This window comes from Spea bombifrons, chromosome 1 (assembly GCF_027358695.1).
Source record: "Spea bombifrons isolate aSpeBom1 chromosome 1, aSpeBom1.2.pri, whole genome shotgun sequence".
NCBI lineage: Eukaryota > Metazoa > Chordata > Amphibia > Anura > Pelobatidae > Spea > Spea bombifrons.
In genome coordinates this window covers 144,250,309-144,271,635 of record NC_071087.1, presented here as the reverse complement: position 1 = coordinate 144,271,635, position 21,327 = coordinate 144,250,309, and the positions used below count along the sequence as shown (strand labels likewise).

At 37.4% G+C, this 21,327-nt stretch overlaps 1 protein-coding gene across 2 annotated transcripts in view; it reads right to left on the bottom strand.

Moving 5' to 3' along the window:
* IQGAP2 (IQ motif containing GTPase activating protein 2) overlaps nucleotides 1-21,327 on the bottom strand; it is a 112,478-nt gene that overhangs the window by 63,948 nt on the left and 27,203 nt on the right. For both annotated transcript variants that reach the window (XM_053447958.1, XM_053447959.1), the window contains exons 2-5: nucleotides 17,352-17,451; nucleotides 3,342-3,498; nucleotides 1,323-1,400; nucleotides 465-541 (exon numbers count right to left, since the gene is read on the bottom strand). In XM_053447958.1, the coding sequence (XP_053303933.1) occupies nucleotides 465-541; nucleotides 1,323-1,400; nucleotides 3,342-3,498; nucleotides 17,352-17,451 (412 nt within the window). The remainder of the gene's footprint in view (nucleotides 1-464; nucleotides 542-1,322; nucleotides 1,401-3,341; nucleotides 3,499-17,351; nucleotides 17,452-21,327) is intronic.

Below are 21,327 nucleotides of genomic sequence, written 5' to 3'. Positions count from 1 at the left end.
ATTATATGTGTGCTATAACGCCTTTATTATATGAAACTGCAGCAGGCAGGCCAATGTCTTGACTATAACCTGCTGAACAACTAAATACGCAACAAAAACACAGATGTTCTATTCAGAACAACTATAACACTTACAGCAAAAGAAAACTAAGTTTTGCTTTTAAAAAAGTAATAATAGGGAAATGTCCTGCTGATTGTTCTGCATTTGGTATTTTAGAACCAAAATAGCTTTTTTATAAATATTACTAGGGGGTGTTATTTACTATTTTTTGTAAAAGTTTGAAATGTGACATTATCACTATAAAAACAAATAATGGTCTATTGTACCCAATAGATCATTCCAGTGGCTGCCATGGTGATAGGTCCACTAATCAAAATCTGCACCAGATTTTTTTTTCAGCTCCCCATTGTTTTTAAGGTACATGTATTAAAAAAAAAAAAGAACATATTGAATTCATCTATTACCTTAGTGCATGAATGCAGTATATGACACGTGGAATGTTTTTCCGATCATAAACATCTGTTGTCTCTGGATAAAATATCTAGAATAAAATAGAAATGAAAAGAAAAAAAAAAAAGTATGACAGCCATAATCCACTTCAATCTTGAATATTTTTTTTCTGACATTTATATCGTGCCAACTCTAAATCCAGCATACTATGAATAACACAAAGGATCCACATACATGTCAGTGATCCCAGGCAGAAGAATGTGAGGAGTCAACGGCAAACACTCAGTTGGACAATTAACCTCCATAATCGACAGCAAAGGTACTTAACACACACAAGCTAGTTTTGTGTTATGCTTGGGAATTGTTTTGGGAACCTCTTCATTATCAAAGGTGTAGGCACGACCGTAAACATGAAAGAGTGATGTTTAACAGACACAAAAGAGCCTTTAAAAGCATTGATGTACTGTTATTTGCCACGGCATCAGGAAGATGGACACATTGTTGAACTTTTTCAAATTGGGTCAGATATTTCCAAAATTTAAACCTCAGTAGACAAGTAACTTGAAGGTTAAAAGCATTATAGACATATAACAAACACCCAACCCCTTATTTATCTCCAGATTCAATAGGCAGAGTATCTGAAGAGGGCCACAGACTACATTTTGTGACTGATACGTTTACCATGCCAATTTTTTAAGGTGGTATATGGATAATCTCTGTAGTCAAGTATCTAAACAATATTCTAGGTTATTTTGTATCCTCTTCAGCCACACATACAAAAACCACAAGACAAAATAGCAGTTATCTCATAAATTACATTAACATTTCTAAAATATGGTTGTTTGAATACAAAGCACATGCATTCTCCTTACCTTAGGTAACCCGATTGACTCCATGGCTCTCAACCACTGTACGGTATTATCGGTGTGTCGGAAATGAAGGCCGGAACGCTAGGTTTAAAATAAAAATGAACGGTAATGATATAATTCCGAAGGCAAACGGTATACAATTTACACATAAATCAATCTCCATCAGTTTCCATGCAGTTATTTAAATGTGCCAGTTTCTCCCGTATATTCAAAGAGCTCCTTGAAAGCAGCAGTGCCAAAACAATTTTCACACGGTAAGCTCCATCCAGTTATTGTGTATTGTGTATCATATACCTTAAAGTAAGCACTTCAGCACATTGTTATAATAAGGATCTATATATATGTATACATGGTATAAAATGTGTTTTGAATATCCGATATATGGCTCTCTAGCTATTATTAGCCTCTAATGCCCAAGCAGTCACAGTGAGGGTTATTTTCTGATGCAAAGCAAGCATCTATGCCACTGCCACAATTGCCAATTGTTGTCAACTTTTTTTTACCCCCATCGCTATCATGCGTTCATTCAAATCACTCTATGGTCACATTGAGGGAGACACACGAGTCCCTAAAATTGACTTTTTTTCATGTGCTGTCAGAATCCATTTCCCATTTGCTTCACTGCATGTTAACAGAATGCAAATAAGTTGCACAAACTTCCTATTAAACAGGCATTCCAAATGACGGGCTTCTGTCTCAGTTTCCTGTTTGTACATGTAACAGAAAGTAGGTTTATTGGGGAGCTGGAGAAAGAATAGGGAGTATATCCCTTTGATTTGCAGGTTGTCCATGTGCAACAAGCTGCTGACTGTGCCATTAGGCCGTCTAGTTTGTGGCACGTGTGGTAAGCCGCTGGCTGTAAAAGGAGGCCATCTTGGATGCAGCAGAATATCGAGGAGATGGTGTTGAGGGACTCTGTTTCTGCCACCAGAAGTCTCCACGAGGAGTGCCTTCAATGGATGCAGCAGTGGAGGATGAAGGTGAGGAGGTTACTCATGCACAGTAACCCACCATAGCTCAACCTTAATACAAATGTGAGATGCGCTCTCACAGAAATCAACAGGTTTTTATTTCTGTTTAAGAAACCTACATAATAAATTGATGATCAATTGATGATTGATAGCACCTGTGTGGATTGTTTATTCAAATACCCATCTACAAAACCATATCTAGAAAATCCCTGACTTTGTGTAAGTGTTCCTAGAAGAACAAAGGACAGTCACACCAAATATTTAGATTACGGTAGATTTAGATTTTTCTTCTGTTCGCTCTCTTTGAATTTTGCTAAATGGAAAATCAAAATCTATTTTGTCTAATTTTGAAAGCATTCTTACTTTACAGTATTGCACAGTACTGTGTGTGAAAAACAAATCTCTGCAATGGATGCCACAAGAAATGCTTTTTCAAGCCTGGTCAGGCAAAAATACTATTTGTAGGTAAGGTGTTTTATGGGGATTTTTACCCTCTATTGCAGAGTTTTGTACTTGATATATTCTTTGTATTTTGTTCTTCTTGTGCAAATAATTATTGTATTTTTATTTGTATTTCTTATTACATATTATGTTTATCAACTTTACCATCTAACTAGATTTAGAGGCTTTCACACAACTGGCCGACGTGTTTTGATAAATAAGTGTATAAACTCTGGACTAAACAGTCATTCACTAAATATGTTCAGTCCTTTCCTTTCAAATGAAACTTAATATTCCTTTATTACCAATTGCATTTTGTTTCCATGTCAAGTGACATAAGGAGACCTCCAGGTTCCATTTTTGGTCCCATTCCATATTTACTATTGTACTTAAAAGAGCTGTGCTAAGCAGAGCTCCCAAAATTCCTATTTTCAGGTAAATTTCTCATGGATTCCATTACAACATACCAACCAAACTGACGAAACCAGATTATTACTGGAGGCAATTACTGTTAGACTCCCTAGATATCAGAGGGTCAAAACATGCACGATCTGACATCTGTAAAAAATTAGTACATAGTGGCTCTAAAACTGTCATTACAGCCACTAACCTTAAAACGTGTCTGCTCCACATCATAAATCTTTTTTTCAGAGATCATCTTTGGAGCGAAAAATCTGCCTAGCTTTGCCAGGTAGACCCCATTTCGCAACCCTTCTTCCAATTCTGTGGTTGGCGGCAGTTCTTCAACTAAGCAGGCCTCCATCCACCTGCGAAGAAAAAACGAACAAACTTATTGGTGCACAGAGACCGCTGGATTGCATTACCAAGCGAGACAATTTTTCCACAATTAGATCATAAATCCCAAACCAGGTGCAAGATATGGGAGAGAAAAAAAATAGGCATAAAACATGACCTTGAAATTTTGTATACATATGCAGTTTATGTTGGGTTTCTGGCAGCCAGGAACATGCAGGTGAAATAAAGTGCAGCCATCCGTGTGGATATTATTTATGAACAATAAGATGGAAGTGTAGGGAATGTGACTTTTTTCTCTTCAACTGTATGACGCATATACAAAATCGACAGAGAAACAAAAAAAAAAAGGACAAAAAGAAAAGAAAAAACCACTGGCCTCGGTTGGGTAGCCTTGAGCTGTTATATAGCTCTTTAAAATAGTTCTCAAGCTGCATCCATGTAAGCTTTCCAATATGTTCACATGACAAAAGGCCCTCGCAGCAAATAATGAATAGGACAACATTTAGTATGACTTCATTATTTCTAGGAGGGAGTTTGGGCATTTAACAGTAGAAGGCTATTTCTATTGCTTAGTTTAATTAGAAGATATAGAAGTGGTTAAATCAGCAGAGTAGGTGGAACAGTACCCTTAAAATTGGGAATTCTACTTTGTAAGAATCATTGATGGCCCAGCATGGGGTAAGTGCTAATCATATCAGTTCACAGGGTGTGTCTGGCAATTTGCCAATGGTCTAATCTAATCCAGTCCCCCAAAATACAGCTGGTGGATTAAAATATACTTCTGATACACTGTGCCCAGCTGGTATTATTCATACCTGGGAAATCTCCGGGTTTTGCCTGGAGACTCCGGATGAACCGCAGTGGACTGCCTGCCCGCATTCTGAGAAGAGAGGGCTCCAGGTAGCACTTTCACGTTATGGAGAAAAGTGACCTGATAGAGTATTTTTTAGGGACCACCCCCAATGTTAGGTAGTCCAATTTATTTGACCAATCATCATCCTCAAAAAAGTTATCACAGATGAAATATGGCTTCTTACCTGTAGGTAAGCAAAAATTACGATGGGGGAGATCAGGACATTTGTACATTGTACATGTGAGACATCCCTTTTAGATGACATGTCTACGTGCGGAACATGCACCACGCCTGGGTATGATGTCATATCCTGTCCCTCAGCAAAGATGATGGCTGCAGAGGTCAGTTATAGCTACAGCCAAGATATGTCTCATTACTTTGCACCAACATTGCTCTTTACACATAACCTCTACTGTGTGTATGACATGAGATATGTCAGACAAGGACTAGGTTAGACATTTTTGTCCATGGTAAAGCAGCAATCCCTTAAATTCCATGGAAGCAATGTCTGATGTCACTTTCAAAATAAGGTGCAACGCCTCAATTAAGGCTTTTGTTTGCAGTGTATAACAAGCTATTAATGTTTCACAAGGTGGCAGCAGAGCAGCTTTTACCACAACCTTGTTAATATTTTTTTCTGGGTTAATATGTGATTAATTCCAGCCTTATCCTGCGACTCTGTATGTATCTAGTCTAGGATGGGCTGGGTTCACAATCTCAGTCAGCAAATCATCCGACTAAAGCTACCTTAAGCCCTGTTTACTCAGCATTTCCAACAGCTAGTATCTGATTTCCCCAATAAAACCATCACACATCCAGCACGGCAAAGCACACGCTCACACACGGCAATTACATACAATCATTGCCGTATACTCATTAAAGTGTGTCAATGCATCTATGCTGTATTAAGAAATGCCGACACTGCAAATTCTGAAGTTTTGGCAGGGCTATTGTTAAAATGTATGTTTAGGTAAGCGCAGTCTATACAGAACCTCAGAAGCTTTCAGACAGCACAAGACGTGGCCCTGTGTAACCCATTCATTTCTAGTTTTACAGCAGCCGTTAAGAATGTATTAAAGGGGAACTCCCACCAAAAAGCCCAGTATCAGATAAAAACCTTCAAAGTCAGTGTGCATTTTTCTTTCACAGTTCTACTTTTTGTTGCGTTCTAGCTGTGTTATCATAGCACAAACACCATGATTCTTCCCCATACTACTTTGTGGTAAGCAATACAAGGGCTCAGTCTTAATCATACAGCATGACCCTCTGACTAATAAAAGTGTGTAGATGAAAAGCGCACTGTACAAGCAGGACTTCGTTAGCATTGCCATAAAGAATCGGCTCAGTGTGGTTTTTAATCAGGGGAAGTCACTTAACCCCTTAAGGACAATGGGCGGTCCCTAAACCCATTGAAAACAATGCATTTTGAGCCCGTACATGTACGGGCTTTGTCATTAAGGGGTTAAAATATAAATCATCGGACAATTGTTATCTATATTATATATATATAACTGAACCCGCTCATTTGTACAAAGTCACATCGGGAACCTAGTTTGTCATTACTACTACAGACTTTGAGTATTTTGGATTATTTCCAATGATGTATGGGTTACCACAAAAGGGGTTTTTTTTTCTTAAAAAAGGTCTCTGATTGATATTTGTAATAAAATGACTGAACAGCCCTAAGATATAAGTTTCAAAATCTTAAAGTAACTGTAATTTTACCATCTGTATTTATATCATGCAATCAAAGTTTCAAAACTATAACCACTGTGCCATTATCAGGTTCATGAAAATCCACCAGCAGCGGTGGTTAGCAGACAATTTATCCTCTTTAGGAATTCTGCGCACATAGCTACACGGGTAATTACAAACCCTGTCGAGTTAACTAAACATATACTAAGCAAGTCAGATCCTGGCTGACAACAACACAACTGTGTATAGAATTTCCACCACCTGGAGCATGGCCATTGCAATGAGCTGCAGAACATGATGACCCCATTTCAACGCATTAGTAGAGTATCCCAATATGGACATTATATATATATATATATTGCATTTTACATTTTTATGCGATTATCAATTTATTAATGATAAGGCAAGCCAGGAAAAATAAATTGTAATTTGCGAGCATCCGTTTAACATGACTCACACATCCTCAATTATAGTTACACTGGCACAGCCGTATACTTTATCAGGTGGCACTCCTTATTTCTGAATACACCCACTTTGTAAATATTAATAAGAATCAGTTAGGTTTTCCACCAGACAGGTTTAAACACTACATAGCTCAGTATCTGAATGCAGGGAATTTGAATAAACAGAGGGAAAAATGTCACTACGATACTCATACTTGACTTTGATACAGAATTTGACTCCATGTAATGCTAATGAGGACTTCACGGCATTGTCAAAAATGGACATCTTGTATCAGAGAAATGACTATGTATATATATATATATATATATATATAAAAAAAAGCTATTCTGATACAATGTTTGGCGTCTAATAATCATAGCAACCGTTGAATGGCCCAGTCGTCAGCATTAGTTGCTACGGTGATGAGACCCCTTTTCTTTGCATGGGAATCATTTTATATACATAACCCTTAAAGTATACATGGGGGGGTAGTTACATAGGTCAATACTGCGGCAAAGTTTTCTAAGAAGCCACAACGACAAGCAATAGAATGTTCCTTTAAAAGCATAATCCAAAATGCTTTATATGCTGTTGGAATTGTGATTACCATCGTATAGCTGAAGAAAACAGTCGATGCTTACCATGGCTCTCCTTAATAAAAGAAAAGCATAGTCTCAAGGCTAAGGTAGATAAATGGAACAGCTGCAATTACAAGCACTAATTGCAATGATTAACCAATCAATCACAGTCTGATATCCTTTCCACAGCTATGCACTGGATCAACACAACTTTCTAAATGTGAACTCAGCAGAGTACATAGCAAAGCTCCATAATATATGCAAAGCAGGCGATAACGAGATATTTCTCCAGCTAAATACATGGAAGCAGAGAGGTACTGGGTAGATATGGACCGTGTGGACATCACACAGGACGACGTAGATTCTCTAGAATGTTATTTTATTGTGAAACACGAAACAAAGCAAAATGCTTTTGTCCTAATAGGGGACATTGTTACAAGTGATCACAATCCGATACATTTATTTCACACAACTTTTCTGTACATTCATATAGTAAAAGTTATTCCAGCCTTCCTTTTCCTAGCAGAATGTTTCAATGTCAAGAAGCCATCTAGGCATTGAACCACCTCCACTTTTTAGACACTACCTAGCGTGCCAGTGCCATGGACAGATCACTACTTGTTAAATCCTGAAATCAAATGCTAGGACACAATTGCGGGAATGTTGCATTACATTTATAGAGCGCCAGTAGATTCTGTAGCTCTATTATAATAAGGAGGGGGATTAACAATAATATAATATACAGTCACACATTTAAGATGTATTAGTACAGAAGGAGAAGAGTGACCTACTCTTGTGAGGTTACAATCTATTAGGTGGTTGAGTGGGGAAGAAGAGGATGTTTTGATTGTTCCCTTTCAATGTATCTGCAAGTGCAAGTAGGGTTTCATTATCCCAAGTAATTTTTTGTTTTAAATGGGGGAACAACTTTAAGATTGTCTTTTCATTAAACTAAATACGAATCTGGCTGAAAACTTTAATGATTAGTATTGAACGGGGAAAAAAAACAAAAAAAAACTATAAGGTCATTGTGGGATCTGGTGAGAAACAAAGAGTGCCAGTAAGGGGTTTAGTAGTGCTGATGAGTCACAGTGATTCAGGCAATGCTTTTACATTTATAATAGATTGCCTGAAAATGTTAAGCTTGTTGCAGAAGTACACGTCTTGTACCAATCCCCTAAGCACTACCACACACTTAATTCTCCAGGCTTGGCAGAGGCATTCTCATGTACCTTAAAGGGACAGTCTATTGTCCGTAACAGCCAAACAATAGAAGAATCCATAATAAGTACTCCGTTTCTTCAAAAAAAAAAAAAAAAAAAAAAAAAAAACTGCCCTTTTCCTCCATGAGCTGACATTTCTTGCTGCTGATTGGCTGTTTTAAGCTGTCAATCAGTGGCAGGAAAGTGATCCTATTGAAATCACCACAGCTGAGAGGAGGCGAGTACATTACGTGCAGAGATGCATTCAGCAAAATATTATATATATATAATAACATTTTAGCAGTCTAGCATTATGGCTCTGCATATGTTGCTAAAACGTACAATCAGAAAACTAGTGCAACGGCAACACAGATATCTGGCAAGAGAAACAGGGAAGGGGAACTACTCTGATTTAAGGCCAATTCCACAGACTTTAGTGTTCATTTTACTTTTAATTCCACATACATCCACCGCGGTGTCTAAATTAAGGGCTCTGGGCAGCATTTACTCATTTTGTTTTTATGAGTCTATAAATTTCCTTTTTGTTAATCTGTTTTAGACAAGGCTGGACAGTACATATTCGGCATGTCCTCTTGCAAATGTGCTTTAGGCTGCTTCATCACAAGGCCACCTGGCGGTTTGTGTCTGAATAAAGGCAGCAGAGAAAGGGTTACAAATGCGTGCCGTTTTTACATCACATTTTTTGCACTAGAAACCACTGCTGATCTTTCTCCAGCATCATCTGCCATGAGTACAGAAAGATGCCTTACAAGAATAAAAAGTCACAACTGTTCCTCCCTATGTACAAATCTCACTCGGACAGCATTATTCATGTAGCACGGATATGTTGAGGCCAAACATTGTTGAGAGACAACATTAAGGATGAATCTTCTCAGTTTACCTACCCTGGTTTCCTACTCAAAGCATTATAATTTTTAAATAAATGAAAAAAAAAAGACAAAAGGTTCATTAAAACTAGTCCAAATTATCAAAATTTGCCAACAGCATACATGATCTTTATATAAAAAAATATTTAATATGCAACAGTATTTTTCTGAAGTATATTTACAGCATCCATATACAACGGTTTTATGACCATAGAAAACGTTTGATGTACTGAACAGCTCTTTAGTAATTAAACTGTTGTTTTGATCCTTTTATTGAAGATATACTCTTGAGAAGAATTTAATTAAAAGAAACATTTATAAACCTTTTTGGATAGTTGTAACAAAATAAAAATGATAAACAGCAATGTTTTCCAGTATTTTATAGTTACAATTATCAGGATGCGACAGTTCTAAAGATTTGTTAAAAAGGTAATAAAAAACAAAAATAAAAGTTATTTAAATAAAAATAATATTTTGCCTATTGTGTAATGTTGCATGAGCTATACAGATGGTAATCCTAAATAACAATTTAATCGTGTCTTAAAAAAAATATCCTCTCTCCAGCTTACCTAGGGGGGGTATATATTTTCTTAACAGACTCCAACTCCCAAGTACTTAGTAGAAAAATAAAAGTAGGAAATGTTAAACTTAAACAAAAGCGGTTTCCCCTGAGCTTACTTAAACATGTGCATGACCCCAGCTATCCCATAACATATAGTTTAACAATGAACACTCTGTTGCTCATTAATTACAATATCCCAGAACACGATCACGTGTTCCTTAATGGAAACCCAAAGAGTATAAAAATGGATCCGGGATTTTGCCAAGTAATGGTTAATGTTATAAACAGTTAACTGAGTCGGCCACTACCTGCATGTTCATGATGATCATCCAAACAAGAACAGTTCTATTTTTTTCTCTATCATATAAAACATCATCATCCACTTCAAAACATATTTGTATGTAAAATATCCAACGTGTCCATTAAAAACCCCACAGACAAATACAACATAAAAGTAGATGAAAAGTCGACAAGAGGTCTCTTAATTTATAGCAGATGTTTTAATCTTTCTGAAGGCCAAACAGGATTCTAATCAGGGAGTAGTTTTTGTGGCAACAGACAATAGGCAATGTTATCAAAAGAGAAATAAATCAAAAACAATAATCTCCCTAATGATTCCGCTCACTCTGAGCACAATACCTATTGAATTTCTGTAATACAAATACATTTGGCCATTGTCAATCTTCTTCGAAATAATTCCAAAAGTGATGGTTTTTGCGTCTTCTGAATTTGAGTTTTAAAAAACCCAAATATGTTTGTTAAAAACACAAATCACATTTGGTTTTGCATAATAAAAAATCTTCCCTGATACATAGATGGTTGCGAAGGCTGAAAGTATCTACTAAAGAATGAAACCAAAGTAAATTTTAATTAAACTATGATACTAAAGTTTAAGATTCAACAAGTTCTTCTCCTATACACTTTGTTACGTATCTTACCCAGAATGCTCAAATTATACGCTTTACTTGCAAAAACAAAATTCCCAATCATTATAGAGGGCAAGCCTTATACTGTTTACAGTTTTCTTTCTTCTCTATGGTTCTTACTCATCTGTGCCACTGGCACACTAAGCTGCTACACTAAAATACCATCTCAAAGAAAGGTGTCTGTTGTTCCTTGAGAATTATTCTGCAGGCCAAGAGGAGCCTGTGGCTTTAAATGTTTATATCTATATCTATATATACACATACATACATGCAGAAATGGGAGCGCACAACCTAAAAAAGAAAAAGGCATACACATTCAGATTCCCGGATTGCTGCTGTAATAAGAATCACCAATAAGTACACAAAACAAAGCAATAATTCAGTGCATACCCAGTGAACACCATTCAAAAAACACCTCTAAGGTATAAGTACTGTGTATTCCATCACACCATAGGGTCATATATTGGCCTTACCCCGAGTTTGGGTCCTATCTAATTTTTCTTGCCTATATACTTACCAAGGAGCTGAGCCAATGGGTCACAATACAGCGCAGTCCCACTGGTTCAGCTCTTTGGTAAAGCCATGAATAAATACCTAGGACTCGCAAAAATCGGGGTACTGTGACGTAGTGGCTGGCTAAGCAATATATGGCCATATCCTTGACGGAACGCTCAATATTTATGCCTTAGGTGTTTTTTGACTGGTGTTCGCTGGGTATACTTTGTCCTTTAAATGTTATAGCTGTAGGAACAGTTATGTAATAAATACATAAATAACTGTTCGAGTCTCTGTCTAGTGTGGTAACTGTGGAAATAAATGGCAATGCATGCATTAAACCAATTCATACTTGAGAACCAATTGATAAAAAAGGGAACTTGATGTTCCTTGATAGCATCATACAGAATGCAGGCAGTGATGCGTGCCGAACCTTATCACACTCTATTCTACCTCTAGAGCCATCTGCAAAAACAAAGGAAATGAAACTTCATTTGTGGTTAACTCCCTATTTAAATTTGCTTCTAGTAACATTTATTAAAGTCTTTTCGCCCCCCAAAACTTCGCAACACTGTAAAACTATGTTAGAGAGTATCTCTTTGTTACCTTACTAGATAAGGCCACTGTGTACAGTTTATACACCTTTAACAAGGAACAGCAGTACTTAAACGGAGTTCTTGTGAATTTAGCGATTGGCTAATCTTTTAAGACAAAGTCGTATGGAAAAATATTTTTCTCCATGTAACCACTGTCAAAAAAAAACATTTTATCACCTTTTGTTTCAATAAGCTTGCTTTGTCTGCAAACCTGGAGGCTGCCATTGTTGTAAAGGGACAGTAGCCTCACTTTACAATGAAATACTTTCCTCCATAGAGTTTCATTAGTCAGACTGCCTGACTGTGTTATTAAGACCGAGCCATTCACTTGTTTATCACATGGAGTATGACAAGAAGGTTACGTATATAAGAGACTGGGCTGAGATAACAGAAATATAAAACATATATATGGTTAATATGCAGCTCCTTCACAATATTATGCAAAAACTAGAATTGTAAAAAAAAATAATAATAAAAAAAAACACCTTTAAAAAAAAAATCCGATAGAAGTAAGTTGGTGAGAGATCTCCCTTAAGTACCTTTAAGTAAGCAAATACGTGCAGACTGGAAGTCAAATAGGGTGTGCAGTTGTCCTTTAAGTGCAGTATTTTTGTAACTCACACAAATGATTAGTCAGCATACAAGTGGACCAGAATGCTGAAATCTCACATTCTTCAATTTTCAATTAGTCTTGGTATTGCTACTTCACCAAACACAATATTATCCCAACAACATTTCGTCAGTGCAAACAAACTAGGCACATTTCTGGGACACCCCATATTTCCAACAATCCTTTTTTCTTTGTTCAATAAGGAAGCCTTTATCTACTAATTAAAACATTGTTGCCAAATCTCAGAATATTGCAAGTGAGAGAAAGCACAGAAAATAAGAAGTTGTATTTACACCTACACTAGAATTATATAGGCGTGTGTATTAAAGAACATTCAAGTCCATCTCTTGTAGAGAAAATGTTTGATTTGGAGTTTGATATTTATATTTTTTTTTTATCACAGTTACACCATTAATGAATCTGCAATAACGTGGTTTATATATAACTGTTGTATAGTATATTTGTCCTCGGCTGTGTAATAACTAAAACAGCCACAAAGCAATTTTTACATCCAAGTCAGGATCACTTTTATGATGATGTTCAAGTTTTTTTTTTTTTTATTATTATTTATTTTTTTATAAACAAAAGGCCACAGGACTGCCACTCAGAGGGACATAAGTTCCCTACTCACTCATTTATGTCCCATGGGTAATAAGGCTTATTGTATATTGGAGTATAAATCTGTAACTGGGTTGCAACGAAAAACATCCACATTTTGGTTGAATGGCGAGAACACTAGCTATTGTAATTTGCTATATTTTTTATAGATTCATTTAGAAGAAATTTAATTCGGTTTTCACTATTTCTATTGTTTCTGTAAGCCTTTTTTTCCCATTTTCTAGCATATTAGAAAGACAAAAATATATCTGCTACATAGATACATTATTGAAAACGAAAAGAATAATTTAAACAATGCTACTGGCAGGTTTCATAGAGTATACGTATTTATATATATATATATAACCTTCATCCAACTTTTCCCCCACTGTTTCTATGGCAACCGATCACTCTGAAGGTTTATTTGTGTCCCATATTTGATCTTTTTATGATTAACGCTTCTTTACCTCTGACAACTTGGTGCAATAACTTTACAGTTTTAACAATCATATCATCTTGCATTAGATTCCAAGAAATGTTTTAATAACCAAGAGGTGGCCAAAGTTTAACACATCAAAAATCCCAAGAGCCCCATTCTACCTGTTGTATATAGGTAAACGGATTAGCCAACATGCAACTCTTCATTATCTTTTAAGATCCTTATTTGCCAGCCTATATTAGTAACATAGCTGCAATGCTATAAAATAACATGAGATTAATATGGCCTTTAATATGCAGAATCTTCAATGACAGCTCTGAAATACGATGGATTTTATTTTAAACTGTTAAGATGTGGAAAACAGCACATATTCACTCTATTTCCATAGTACCCAACCTCAGATCTTCCCCATTATAATTAACTCACCATTTAGGGAAATGCAAATTAGAAAGCCAAGGCAGAGGTTTATAGGGACAGCTAGACTCACTCAGAATCCCAGACATTTCTATGTGAAGAGTCGGCAAGCAGGATTATAAATCAGTGCTGGAACAAATCTGGCTCATGCTTCCTTACACAACAGTTTGGATTCAGCAAATACTAGAACTGGGAAGGCTTTCTACAAGCTTTTGGAGGGTTTATGTGGAAATGTTTGCAAATTCATCCAGTAGAGCGTTTGAGGTCAGCCACCGATGAATGCCCCCCAACTGTCCCGATTTGGACGGGACAGTACCGATTTTTGGGTCTCTGTCCCGCCTATCCCTTCCTAAGCCGCCCGATCAGCAGCTGCAGCATGCAGACTAGCTGGGAGATCATGATCTCCCTCTAGTCGGCTCAACATTAGGGAGCGCGAGTAAAGCGATAAACTTCGCACTCCCGCCACAGGATGGAGGATTGAGGATGAAGAATAAAGGAAGAAGGATGGTGGAAGAGGTAAGAGATGGGGAGAAAGGGGTGTAATGGTAGTGTATATGAATGTATGTGTTTGTAAGCTTGTGTGTGTAAGGACAGGTGTGTGTAAGAGCAGTATAGGTATTTGTAAGGTGTATGTAAGGGCAATGTATGTGTATATGTGTGTTTATGAGCAGGTATGTGTAAGGGCAGTGTATATGTGTGTATGTAAGGGCACTACACGCGTATGTTTATGGGCAGGTGTGTTTAAGGGCAGTGTGTATGGAGAGGCGTGTGTAAGGGAAGTGTATGTGTAATGAGCAGGTTGTAACGATGAAATGTTGGGAGCTGATGTTGGACGAGAAGGTCTGGCTCATAATCTCCATTCCAGTTCACCCCAAAGGTGTTCGGTGTGGTTAAGGTCAGGGCTCTGTGTAGGCCAGTCCAATTCTTCTACATCAAACTCATCCAACCATGTCTTAAGTTTGGTATGGAAGAACTTGACTGGCCCCCAAAGAGGCGTGACTTCAGGGCCGGCCTTAGGGGTGTGCGACCTGTGCGGCCGTACAGAGCGACATGGCAGCAAGGACGCCTGCCCGGGACTTAAATTAAAACATCGGGGTTTTTTTGTTTGTTTGTTTAAAACTTTATTTAACATCCTTCATGTTAAAAAAAAGTTAAAAAAACCAAAAAAAAAACAGGATGCTTTAATTGAAGTCTCGGACAGGGGCGCCAAGCGCTTGCTCGTGAAGTTTTCAGCAACCGGACAGGGCACCTCACTCTCCGTGACTCTGTCGCGGTGCCGGCATTTCATGTTGAGCGCCGGAATATGACATCATATTCCGGCTTCCGGCTCTCAACATGAAATGCTGGCAGAGCGGGAAGGTGAGTGAGGATAATGAGAAGTAGGGAGTGAGTAGATAGTTAGAAGGGGCGGGGGGAGGATAGTGAGAAGGGGCAGAGGGGGGGATAGTGAGAAGGGGCAGAGGGGGGGTAGTGAGAAGGGACAGAGGGGGGGTAGTGAGAAGGGACAGAGGGGGGTAGTAAGAAGGGGGCACCAGAGGAGTAGTCCGCACAGGGCGCCAGAACACTTAAGGCCGGCTCTGCCTGACCTTAACCACATTGTGGAATTGTGACCTTAACGGAGGCAAGTGAAGCCTGTAGGATTTTGGAGGAATTTTGGCGTGTGTGTCTATATACTGTATATCGAATGGCCAATAGTATACAAACAACCAGGTGTCGGGACACAGGGTTAAATAAAAAATCTCAAAGTTCATGGTCCAAAAGGGATAGCCGAAGGTCAGGTACACAAAATGGGTAAAGCAGAGAAAGCGTTAAGCTACTGATACAGGTACCAGCTAACAGCTAAGCAAAGAGAACAAAAGGCTTTTATGTTTGAATTTGGCTCTCTCTGATGACATCATTCAGTACAGCCACGCCCCCCGGAAGAAGCCTGCATCAGCCGTGTAGGTGAGCGGAGATGCCACAGAGCTGAGGTGACGCCTCTCCCTCTGTCTGCTGATGGCAGCGCGTGAGGGATTGTTCTGCAGCGGCGATAGCTGTGACAACCATACACCCAACGGTATGCCTGCAAAATCCCCGAGTTTGTGCAAGTGTACCGAGAAGAACTGATGCTTTTTTGAAGGACACGATTTGATCACAATTTTTCTTCCGTTCACTTATGTTGTTCAATGAGGGGGTCAGAAGCTTCATGTAATTTAATGACGTTTTACTTTAATGAGATAAGTGGCACAGCTTCCCAGCAGAAGTGGTATGGGATAGGCATAAAGTTATCCGGAATCTAAAATTATAAATGAGGCTTTACATCAGGAAAAATAGTGAGACCAGATGGGCTGAATGGTTATTTGTCAACAGATTCTAGGTTTTTATAGGATGCAGGACGATTCTTAAGCAACCAATGTGCCCTGGGTATATTTACAGATTTTTTTTGAACAATCAATATAATATTCATGGAATAAATCATATAAAGTTATACAAGGTTTCTCAAGGTGATAACAAGTACTTCTTCCTGCTTTAAAAAAGTCAGCACAGAGTATGTTCACGGTCACACACGCAGCTGTGTTAGCCTGGAAACCCTGGACTTGTGCTGCATATTGTTTAGCTTAAACTATGTAATATGAGAATATCATTACACATCTTGGATGGCTGCTTCCTCTTATTCTTTTTAAAAACACTTCAAGGCAATCCTAGTGTTTCTATAAATAAAGAATTTAAGATATAGACAAAAGTAAGCAGACTAAAATAGTTTATATAGTCAGATATTATCAATATGGACAATGAATGGTAATAATAATAATAATAATAATAATAATAAACATTGCTAAAGACTAACAGAATTGTAGCTTATTCTCATTAATTACCAGTTACAAGTCTACTAGAAAAGGGTTAAAATAGCAAGAGGCCCATTGCATGAATGTTTATTAACTCATCTGCCTATGGAAGGGATATAGGTGCTGTGTTCTCCCTGCAGGGAAGCAGGAGCTCTGTGCTTGCAGGAGTTCCAAAAGAACACAGGGGTATGATGTCATTCCCATGAAGGATTACTGATCTCATATGCGATCATATGAGACAGAAGTTACAAGACAAGGAATAACTAGTTACAAACCTATTGGTCATGTATTATTCCTGTAAGAATGCAAAATAACAATGTTCCAGAATCTTGTAATATATTTTTATTGGACTAACAGTATTTTATAAATAAATAAAAGATGAGCTTTCGGGAGTCCGGGAAATGCTTTTGACTTGATAAAGGGAGGAATCCCGACAGCTCGTCTTTTATTTATTTGTTTTTTAAATATTGTTAGTCCAATAAAAAAGGTATTACAAGATTCTGCAACATTCTGTTATTTTGCATTCTTATACACTGGACTAATATGGCTACTCAAAACTCCTGAAAGAATAAATTCATTATATCTGCATATGAGCAGTTAATTGTTTGTCAACTGGCCCACTACACCTTCTGTCTCCATTTATCTAAATGCGTCTTTATCTACAAACTCCTAGCACTTCGGAATCTTTGCATGGGAGTGCACAATCACGAAACAGCAACTATAAATTATTTTCGGTTTTACCTCTTTGCTTCCTCTAGATGACACAAGTACTCATAGGCAATATTCTGTCTTCTCCTTTCATCCATTTCCTCTGCAGAAAGCCGCTCATCATCAACGATGGCTGGAAATAGCAAGAAACAAAGTATAATCATTAACTACAGGGAAAAGCCACTTTCCAAAGAAAGTACCGTAATATTCAGCCTTAAATATGGTTTGTTAAATATGTCCATGGCAGTCTACAGTCTAATTCAAAGTTCATCACATTTTAGGTACATGGTATGTGGGTTTACCTGCTCTAGCTCTGCAGACTTTGACTTTACTCATTTTTTATAATGAAACACCTCCTTTTGTTTATTTTATGTTTTTTTTTTTGCCAGGGCTGATTTGTACACAGAACCATTCAATCTAGAGGTTGGACTAATGAGTGAATCGGGCACTAGCGAAACATCTGTTATTTTCGGATTGCCAATCTCCAAGACAGCTATTTTATTAGTACTCTATTTAGTAAAATCAGCTCCAGCTGAAACGAACACCAAGAATTTGTAGAAATTTTATGTAAATAAGGTGTCAGGCCTGGGAAAACAGATAAAAGATTTAGCCGAGATGCTTTGGTCTTTGATGGTAAATGACGATCCAAACTTCCTGAACATAGGGACCAATGTCTTAAATGAAGAAATACTACATTGTGCCCCTAATAAAACATTTACCAATATTTACTGTACTAAAAATATGTCTTATTTTAGAATCTAATTTTTTTTTGTAAGTTTTGAATGATAAGGCATACCATCAGATGTATCTAGGAAATTATGTTATACATTGATTTGCTGCAGAGGTGGATGTCATTATTTGTGTTCTTTGGTCCAGATTAAGGGGGATCCCCTAAATTAGAAAGATTACAAAAATGCCTTCAGGTCGACACAAAATGATGCCATATGCAGACCCTCATGCTTTTGTCAACCTTTGTAATGAGATACCACAGTCAGGTATTTCTGTTACTCATCTGCCTATGGTAATCATTAACAGTGATACGAATTAATATGGCATTTCATCTCTCCCCTTCCCCTTTAGTAGCTTTCCTGAAACATTCCAAGCCCTCAGCAAACCACCATCTGAAGAGAGACTCTTCCAAGAATCAAAAAACCTTTCCTGAAACATCCCAAGCTTTCTGCAAACCACCATCTGAACAGAGATTCTTCCAAGAATCAAAAAAACCTTTCCTGAAACCATCTCAAGGCCTCTGCAAATCACCATCTGAAACCATCTCAAGAGAGGCTCTTGTGAGAATCATTTGGACTTTGCAGATTTACTAATTCATATTTTGTATTACGCAAATGGGACATTGTTTCTTTTAACCTCTTAGCGGACAACTGTACACGGATTTAAACTAAGAACGGCACCACTAATCAAAATACTAAGATAGTTACCAATTGAATGAATTCACCTTATTTAATCTAAATACATTATCTTGGTGGATCCTCCAATTGTGCACACAAAACCCTGGCAGACCTGAAGCAATTTAGGAGAAGGAATTTGCACTTAAAACAGACAGTACAAATTGTCAATAACCCACGTGAAACAATAGCGCAATGGACCAATGATCCATACGTTCAGCGGGTGAGGTTTTATCACAAGAAGAAAAAAAGAAGTTAACTTTAACCCACAGTGAATTTGCTTCCAGTTTGAACTTGAACGAACTCACTAGTCCAATGAGACGGCAAATTCATGATCAAGGATAATTTTGGTTTCCGGAGACAGGTTCCAATCTGTTTCAAAGGGGCCTTAGCACTGAAGCTCAGCTTGGTGGAAAATTGCTGAAGTTCCATCCAGTATTAAAAAAAAAATGCAAGTTAAGCAACATGGGAGAACTTTTAATACAAGCTGTGTTGAATTGTTGGGTCCAAGACTGTGGAGGATCCAAGCAACATTTGTCAAAGGTTGGGTGCATTCACTAAAATGGGAATTCATTGACTACATTGTGCACTGTGATGGGGCAGGCAGCAGAGAACTTCTCATGCAATAAATGGCTGAGCTGGCCCTGTATACTGTAGTTAAATCACTGACATGATTTCCAGACCTTTCCACATTATATAAACAATTTGGCTCATTCAGCCCTCCTTGCAGAAGACTTTTATTTGTGGTCAGACCTTTAAAATACACATCGAGGTCTAGAAAAAAAAAAAGTAAACTTTCCTGCAATTGCACAGGTTAGAGAATACACTTGAAACATGCTTAGGGAAGTGCATATTGCTTAAATAATTTAACACGCATTTTCTGCAGTTTCTATACACATTAGTGTGATTTCTATGGATGTAGAAAACCGATACACTCATATCCAGCAAACATTCTGAGCTCCCAGAAAAAGGACACCTGTTGAGATATAAGGGATAGTGGCATTTGGGTCCCCAAAACAGCCTATACATCCTAAAGAGAAACACTTGAGAGGCATAGGGCAAGCAACCTATTGGAGTTGTAGTTCAACAAAAGGAAATGAGTTATTTAATGCTACTATCTAAACAGTGTTTAATACTGCACATGTAGGATATGAAGGGATTGCTTGGTAAAAGCTAGCTGGTCACTGGTCTCAAAGAATATTGGGCAGTTCCAACAACAATTATTAATCTTGGACAATATCAATTTATAGAAAAATTAGCTGAAAAAAAAGAAAGGAAAGATTAAAACTGTAAAAAGCAAATCCAATGATCCTTGATTGTAGTTTACAGATTTGCTGGTAGAGAAAAATTAAGACTGATTTACAAGTCCCTGTCTGCTTGTCCTTACAGATGCTGAGTGGGAGTATGTGATATTTAAATGCGTAATATCCACTCTTCATGTGAACATGTTATTTATTCTTTAATGCTACTTTGCAAATCCCTGGTAACACAAAAATTAAGATCAAAATAACCACATTGATTCAACCCAATGAGAAATCTGTGAAATAAACAATGTAACTCCGTTTTTCATTATGTTGGACCAATAAAAATGGCAAAACAATTCCTATCCTATTTTCACACTTTCATATATTTTGAAAGAAACACCTAATCAACTACTTAAGTTCTAACAGTAACAACAAATTGTGAATTGAAGTGATCTTGGAATGAAACAGTTTGAAGCCAATTTGGATATAATAATACGAACATGGCCAAGAATTATACAAGCAGACAAACATAACAGTCCAGAGACATTAGCATTTTTCCCATCTTAAAATCTGAGCAACCAAGTGCTAAGTCTCATCAGGTTGAGCCATGGCATGCGTTTCATTTTAAGGGCACCCTGCCTTCCCCTATATATACAGGTCGGATATATACGTTTCTCTAACATCTCCCTCTGGATCTTTAAATCATGTAACCAGAAGAATAGAGAATATTAATAGCGGTAAAATGTAATTAGAGCAAAATGCTGTAAGAAGGTGTCAAATTATTTTATATAAAGTTTGAAAATAAACACAAAATGCAAAAAAAACCTGAAGGAGAATGTCCATCCATCAGTTAGTGGCCTAAAGCATCATCGATTGAGATGCTGTGGCAATTAATGCTCTAAAACCCTCCAGTGTTGCTGAATTTAAAAAGATCCGTCAGAAAGAGTGGGCCAAAATCCCTCCACATCGATGTAAAAGACTCATTGCCAATTATGACAGATTTTTTTTAAAGCTGTTGCCATCAAGGGTGGCACAAACAGTTATTAGGTTTACGGGGCAATTACTTTTTCACATAGCTGATACAGGTTTTAATAAACTCAGTACTTTCAATAAATGATCAATCAAAAATGGACATTTTGTGTTTACTCCCGTTGTCTTTGTCTTATGTTAACCTCTTAACGACAATTAAAATGCAAGGCATGTCATAGGAAAACAGTCAGTTAATGACAATTGACATTCCTGGCATGTCATGGGGTTAAATAAGCTTAGAAAGTGACTTTGTTCACTCAGATGGTATTGCTGAAATGCCACACCAAAAAATATGTAGAGGCACTCTATGGAGCAATTACATGTCTTTCATGA